This window comes from Corylus avellana, chromosome 6, assembly GCF_965113065.1.
Source record: "Corylus avellana chromosome 6, dhCorAvel1.hap1.2, whole genome shotgun sequence".
Taxonomy (NCBI): Eukaryota; Viridiplantae; Streptophyta; class Magnoliopsida; order Fagales; family Betulaceae; genus Corylus; species Corylus avellana.
Genome location: NC_142495.1, coordinates 4,453,642 through 4,461,389, shown reverse-complemented (window position 1 = coordinate 4,461,389; position 7,748 = coordinate 4,453,642). Strand labels below are relative to the sequence as shown.

The 7,748-nt window shown below is 34.3% G+C and overlaps 2 protein-coding genes across 2 annotated transcripts; one reads left to right on the top strand and one right to left on the bottom strand.

Annotated features, from left to right (window-relative positions):
* On the top strand, positions 1–759 carry LOC132188202 (brassinosteroid-responsive RING protein 1-like). Its single transcript, XM_059602610.2, has one exon. It carries the CDS (start codon positions 122–124, stop codon positions 632–634), a length of 513 nt encoding a protein of 170 aa, XP_059458593.1. The 5' UTR covers positions 1–121; the 3' UTR covers positions 635–759.
* A 2,165-nt stretch (positions 760–2,924) lies between these two features.
* Positions 2,925–7,307, bottom strand: LOC132187434 (uncharacterized). The gene is made up of 8 exons (XM_059601745.2): positions 7,055–7,307; positions 5,040–5,061; positions 4,253–4,309; positions 4,093–4,174; positions 3,825–3,920; positions 3,597–3,721; positions 3,481–3,499; positions 2,925–3,334 (listed from the first exon to the last, which is right to left on the bottom strand). Exons 1-8 carry the CDS (start codon positions 7,146–7,148, stop codon positions 3,083–3,085), a joined length of 747 nt encoding a protein of 248 aa, XP_059457728.2. The 5' UTR covers positions 7,149–7,307; the 3' UTR covers positions 2,925–3,082.
* Positions 7,308–7,748: the final 441 nt, after the last annotated feature.

The window sequence follows — 7,748 nt, the reverse complement described above, 5'->3', positions numbered from 1 at the left end:
TCTCTCTCTCTCTCTCTCCGTGTCTCTGATAACTCTATAAAACTCACTCTCACTTAAGCCAATTAGCCAAAACTCTCTCTTTCCTATTGAAAGACCCACTTTTTTTTTCTATCGGAGCTCCATGGGATTCCCATTCGGGTACACCGAGGTTTTCTTCCCAAACCTTGTTCTCCACGCACTTTCCCTTCTGGGTTTCATCCGAAACCTCATTTTCTCGCTCTTTCGCTTCCTGGGTATCTCAGATTTTCTGGAAACCGATGCGATTTGGCCGGATGATCCGACCCGGATGCCCGAACACAAGCCCGTATCCGCGCTCCTGATCCAGGAATTCCTGCCCGTGATGAAGTTCCAGGACGTCGTAGGAGTTTCCGGCGCAGGAGACCCGCCTGAAAGCTGTGCGGTCTGTCTGTATGAGTTCGAGGGAGGGGACGAGATCAGGTGGTTGAGGAATTGTAAGCACATTTTCCACCGGACTTGTCTGGACCGTTGGATGGACCATGATCAGAAAACGTGTCCTCTGTGTAGGACCCATTTTGTGCCTGAGGAGATCAAGTGTGAACTCAATCAACGGCTCTGGACTGCTTCTGGGGCACCTGATTTTTACAGCGAGTACAGTGAGTACAGCTCGGTTTGAGGGTTTTTGTTGATTGGGGGTTTTGTATGGTGGGGTTATTGAACATTTGAAATGTATATAACGAAGAAAACGCTACGAAATAATAAAATAGAAAAATAAATAAATAAATAAATAAGAGAAATTTTTTGGAATTTTCTTCTTCTTCTTCTTCATATATATGGTTTTTGTATGCTGTTTCTCTTAGTTTTGAGTTTGGTCAAGGGATCTTCATTAGAATTTACCATGAAAACATATGGTCTACTATTTTGGGAAAATATTTGGTGGGTTTTGACTTTTTGTTGAAGAATTTGGGCAGCTTATAATAATATGGTCTCAATAAAAACTCTTTCATATATAATCAATTGTGGGCCAATATTAGGAATTTGTGAAAAATTGGTTATTCATTGAATTGATTAAAATTATAAGTCATAACAACTTCTCAATTCTTAGAAAATGTCCGAACTTTAACTCATTTGAAGGAGAAATATCGATTATTGCATATACTGTAATTAATAAGATTACTTTTATATGGCACTTAAACTAAAATATTCTTTGAGAAATTAGCTAAATGTCAGAATTTGGGCAGCTTACATTTATTTATTTATTTGTGAGTTACATTTAAATTTCAAATATATAAAATAACAATAATATTAATTTTTACAAATTCCTCAAATTCTAAAATAATGTTATTTTCGACACACTTATCGCCATTTGCCTGTGTTTGCAATGCAGAACAGATAGCCACTATTAGTCTTTTTTCTTAAAATAATAATAATAATAATAAAGCATAAGATTAATTTATTTTGTTTTTTTATTAAGTCTGTAAGGTTGGACCATTGGAATCTGTCAGCTGTGGTTGGCGCAGGCAAATAACAATTTGTTCGGATCTTGTCTGTGTCAGCTGATAAGGATGGACTCAAGCACTGATTTTAATGATACCACAATTATCTTTGTTTTATCCCTGAAAACAATGTGTAAAATTTAATGTTAATACCCATTTTAGTTTTTTAGTTTTTTTTTTTTTCTTTCTTTCTTTCTCTTGTTGTATTTTGCCAAGTTAGCTTTGGAACGTTTATTAATGTGTTTTGGGGATTTTTTTTTAAAAAAAATATATTTTAATGTAACATAAAGATTATGTTTTCAGTAATTTATTAATGCACTTGTTATGAGGACATCAAACAAAAGGCTAAAAACAAAAATTTTAACAAATATAACCTTAATGATCAGAAGTCAAAGAGAATCGTTAAATGTTTTGATAAAAGTAGGACAAGATTTGAGTAAGATCCTATTGGTTGGGTTCAATAGAATAGTTAATTTTTTTTAAAAAAAATTTTAATCCCTATAAGCAAGAGTAGGTAAAACATAATGATGTTAGTAATTTGACACAAGAGTGAAACATGTCATGTCATCTGTTTTGTTTAGTAGATCAAATGCATAAAAAAATAAAAATAAAGAACATGATAGGTAGTAATACTAACTAGAATGTAATATATATTTTTTTTAAATGAAGCCACCCATTAATAATTAATAACTTATAAAGATACAAACTTTTCCCAACATACTATTGGAGCATTAAGGAATAATCAATGAAAGTGTTTATAATGATGGTTCCATTAGGGTGGAAATCCAAGAAAAAAAACAAAGAGAAAAGTCAGAGAATGAAATTCATCCTCCGATCCCGGCCAGTATATAAACAACCGTGATTGCATAATTTCTCTTTCAACCTCCATAGAAGTTGTCACCTTCTATGGATGTTGATCATTCATCTTAAACACGTCATCATCTCCACTTGATCACACTATAATATTAGGTGATAAACTTAATTGAGCATAATTACTTTAGTACCAATAGCTCTTCCATTCACCCCTCTCATATGTTAGACTCCACAAATTGGCATCAAACCGTGAGTAATTTATATGGAGCAGTGCTTTGCTGCACTGTCACTGCTGACTGTAACTTCCTCCGTGGTGTTGTTACCGTGAACAATTACAAACTTCGTGCGAGAACCGACATTAATATCTAAGGTTATCAAAGGGAAATCAGCATTTATTTGAATTGAAATGAATTAAATTTAATTCAAATTAGTTCTGCAGCATTTTGGGAGGCGATCCATGTCCAAAGAGGTTGTGTCAGTAGCACAATCCCACTGGGAAATGGGCAAAGTCCACCGAGAATACAAAACCTCAATAGCTAAAATGAAAAACAATATAAGGATTATCCAGAGTACACATTCGAAACTTTTTTTTTTTTTTTTTTTTTTTGAAAAAAAAAAATCAGACCTTATCTGAACAACAGATTAAGAAACGGAAACTTAAAGCTGAAAAGATGTCCAAATATGTTCATTCATGACCATTTAAAGCACCTGATGTCTATCAAGACCATTATTGAAAAACAAAAGCTTGGGTTGAAGTTGAAACATGTCCATGTACAGATATATATTTCAGGAGAAAGCTGCATCAACGATCCAAATCACCTGGGATAGTTAGGAGGAGGATAGGCAGGAGCAGGTGGATATGCGGGAGGATAACCGGCAGGAGGGTAACCTTGAGCTTGATAGGGTGGCGGGTGGCCATAGGGCTGTCCATATGATGGTTGGGATGGATATCCAACTGGTGGAGGAGTTGCCTGATCGAAACGTGACATGTGCTGGACTGCTGGTATTGCCATTGGTTGTGGTCCAAACTTGCCATCTCTTTTATCCATTTCAATCTTGTGCTGTGTCTGAATTACAAACAAACAAAAATAACAATGTCATTGAAACCTTACAACTGCAACTGTGAAGCCTCTTGAAGTTCAATATATGAAGTTTATCGGCTATTAAATGCACTCCTTTTGTTTTTGTTTTTGTTTTTGTTTTTTTTGCATACCTGCATACATGCACAAACCCTGCAGAAAGAAATCAAGTCAAAGCATCAGTACAGAATTTACTCATTTCATGTCTCTTGGCTGAATGAATTAAGAAAGGTGCATTATAAGGCCTTACGAGCAATAAACCATATCAGACAAACAGTTCAACAACTGCGAAGCCTCTTGAAGTTCATCACTTCCAACTAAGCAAGCTACTATGGAGAATATACACGCCAGTTGTTGGAGGCAGAACATGAAACCCTGCAAAGAAGGCAGTGTGTCAAGTGAGAAACATGTGGATTATAAAGAAGCAGATCAAGTGCCAATAGAATATTCTTGGGAGAGAGAGAGAGAGAGAGAGTACAATAATGCAGTTATCACATTTCGTTGTCTGTATATTGAACTCATCTTGCAAGAGAAAGCGTGTTGAGGCTACTGAATTTCCAAAGCAACAGAAAACCTGAACAAAGTGCAAGAAACCACAGATACAAGAAAGAAGAAAATGAAAATTGTGTACAAATTAATAATTATAGAATGCAGAAGGGAAACTATATGCTTGACCATCTCTTTTTTCCCATTATGGATGAATGGTTATCATGAAAAGCATAAAGGGAAAAATCAAACCGTAATACCTCAGTGCAAAGACACAATTCAGGGCACTTCGATTCTCCACACCTGCCACTGCATGGCATATAGCCAGCACAGCATGTGTACCTATAGCATATGGGAAATAAGAATTATCCTTTCACTCCTGTTAAAAGAAAAATCAAAGGGAGATACCTCAATTATTACCTTGACATATCATTATAAAGAGCCCGTTTACGCAGCAGGTAAGAAGCACAGGGACCACTGTCATGTAACAAAGAAAAATTAGATGGGCACGCTCAAAAAATAAGATAACCACTATTAAATAATTCACAGCATTGAATAATCAAAAAAGCAAGAGAAAGAGGAATCACATTTTTTCCATGTCAGTGAGCATTACAATACAATGATTATCAAATAACATGTTGCAGATCATCATAACTGAAACTCTCTTTTCTAATCATTCCATTGAGACTAATCTTTTAAAGTAACTTAATAGACATTTAAAGCGAATGTTCTCTCAGACAAGGTTTCTAGATATTTTAACATACTGCTCTATCAGTATTACTGATCATTGAATACCAATGAATGCATGAAGCACTATGTTATACTAACAAATACTATTTCTACGTGATTCAAAAAAAAAAAAATACTATTTCTACGGAAGATCCCTATTATAATATGAATAATATTATATCATAGTTACACTACTTCCTATTGAAACCAATTTTATTTTTGTTTATATATATACACTTTTCCTTCTCTCCAAAGCTTAACATCCAAACAAAAGGATTTATAGAGAAAAACAAAACAAAAAAAAAAGCAAAGCACAGAATCAACAAACAGAATGCCCTCTGCACATGTCAATAACAAAATCACCTACATTACACATGACATAACAACCAGCAAAACTTAGAATACCATAATTATGTTAAACACAAACACAGACTAAAAGAGCCAAAGCAAAGCAAGAATCATGGATCAGAGCACTTACCAAAATAATGCAAAGAAACAATCTGCATATCAAACAAGACAAAGGAAATTCGGTGATCAAATGTAATTTTAGAAAAGAAAAATATAAAAAAAAGACAGGCTTCATGTTCGATCTCTAAGGGAAGGGGAAAATAAACAAAATTAAAATCTACATCCAATTAACATCCAATTTAAGCTATGCTAAGAAGCTGAAATAGGATAAGTTGAGTGGAGTTTAAGATTCAAAACCAGATTTCCAATGTTTTCTTTCCCAACCAAACCGTAAAAACAAGCAAATTATCAGAGAAAATCAATTGTTCATATTGTCCATCAGAAAACCAGACAGTGCTAGAATATTAATTAACTAATTAAATTCGATTCAGCTTAATAAGACAAATGGTTAGTTTATCATGGAATCATTTTTTGTTTCTTGCATATCAGCAATCAAATTTCATATCAGCTTGAATCCCTCCCCTTTTTTTTTTAGGGAGGGGGTGGGGTGGGGGGCTTATGTACAAATATAAATCTCAGCAATCAAAATTCGCACCAACTTGAATCCCTCCCTGATCCGAATTTGACTAACAAAAGGAAAGCGCAGACAAAAAAGTGTACTTCACTAACCAGAATTCTAGTACCCTACTTCACCAACCACAATTGTACTGTTCAATATAATTCGAGTCAATACAATAAAAATGTAACCCAATTGAGCTTAATAGTTGATAGGCCTCTGAGACCATTCACATCCAGCTCAACAACTCTCCTCTTAATTTTAGTTTTAAAAAATGTCTTTTTTTTTCTTTCTATTTAACTACCCACTTTTCCAAAAAACTTACATCTCACTCTCTATTTTAGTTATCCACTTTTACTATTCCATTTAAATATTTTTTTTCAAAGATATATTTATTCTTTATTATTTCTTTATTGAGAGGAAAGAGAATGCTAGAATAAATAAGTGTATTTTCTTTTATATTTGGTGAGTGTACCATGCTTAAAGTAGCTAGCTGGATGTAGCTGATTTTTCACCCAAATTTGCATCCCGGTTAGCCAACCTTTGGCTAGCTGGGAGTGAATGCTCTAAGGTCAAGCCACCTCTTATCTCTCTCTCTCTCTCTCTCTCTCTCTCTCTATCATTTTCGTGTATTATTATTATTATTACATCCATGGACACAAATCTTTTATTTGTTTTAGGGTGATAACACTTCTAGGCTTCTAGCCCTTCTGAGAGCTACAACACTAAACAAAGAAGCATTTCAAAGACTTATAATCAAGTTTGTTTCTGAGAGGACTATTATTATTACTATCGGATGTCATGAAATCGACCCTTAATAAAAAAGGCAAAAATAAAATTCAAAGACGCAAATGTTGAATTTTTTTTTTCTTTCTTTGTTTTTGCTGTCAATTGAATTTTCATTTTAGAAAAAAAAAAAAAAAAAAAAAAAAAGAAGAGACAAAAATAGAGTTCAAAGACGCAAATGTTGAATTTTCTTTTCTTTTCCTACATTTCCTCCGCAACCAACCGTAGAATTGTCAACAAACCAAAGGCAATAATCACTTGTTTGGCTGCGTAGAAAACAAAGGAAATTAAAAGAGAGGAAAAAAAAAAAAAAAAAAAAAAAAAAGGAAGGAAAAGGTAAAACCTTACTTTTCAGAAAATATCTCAGCTAAAAGAATCAAACTAGCGTTAACGAATAAGTCCTAGCTGGATGAAGCTTAAGTTGAAATTCAAAAGTTTTGTGGCTCTTAATCCTTTGTCGCTTTTCCACCGTTTTCTCAGCAAACAAAAAGAGGCCTAATACCGGTACTAATGGTTTTCATGAGAAAAAATCACTTGACCAAAGCCAAATAGTCGTATGGATTCCGATTCAGAGACCATTCAAAACTAAAAATATCCGATTTTCTTTTCTTTTCTCGAATTTTCTCCACAGCCAAACAGAACACTACTCACAAGCCCAAACAACAACAACAAAAAAGCAAACACGCGCAGTCTCAGTTGAAATCTAAAAATATTTTCAGAGGAACCAAAAAGAGAATCCTTACAAGGCGTGTCCGCTTGGATGGTGCCGAGGAGACCGGAGCGCCAGAGATTCGGGTAATTCTGACGGACCTGCATTTTCTCCACCTGTTTATCCATGGCCGTCGACGAACGAGAATCAGATTCCAAAGCCCCTTAAGCTTCGAAACGACACCGAAGCGGTTCGGAGAAAAGTATCGATGTGCTCTTGAAGAAGACGCGGAGACGCAGGAGTCTTGTGGTTGGTGTGCGTGAGAGTGTATTTATATGGAGTCGGAAGCGTAATTGCGAAGAAAAGAAAACTCGGTATTTGGTATGTACAGCTAGGATAGAGGAAAGCCCAACGGAGGTTACCGAGAAATCTGACAGTTTGACAAATCAGCAGAGAGATAGCATCCTATTATTCAAAATCAATAATATTAATATATATACAAAAATAAATAATAAATAATATTGTCCAATTTCTTTTATTTTTTTATTTATCTTTTAGGAGTATTGTCCAATATTTTAGCCACACATAAGTAGTAATTTTAAGAACGTTGGTGTTAAAATATTATAAAATATTATTAAAATAATCTTTAAAAAATAAAAAAATAAAATAATATTTTAACACCGGCGTGCTTACTATTCAAGCACGCCGATGTGCCAAAAATTATTACTCCAATAATGTTATCCAGTATTCGTCATGATAAAACGCTAATGCATCTTTTTTTAAAAAAA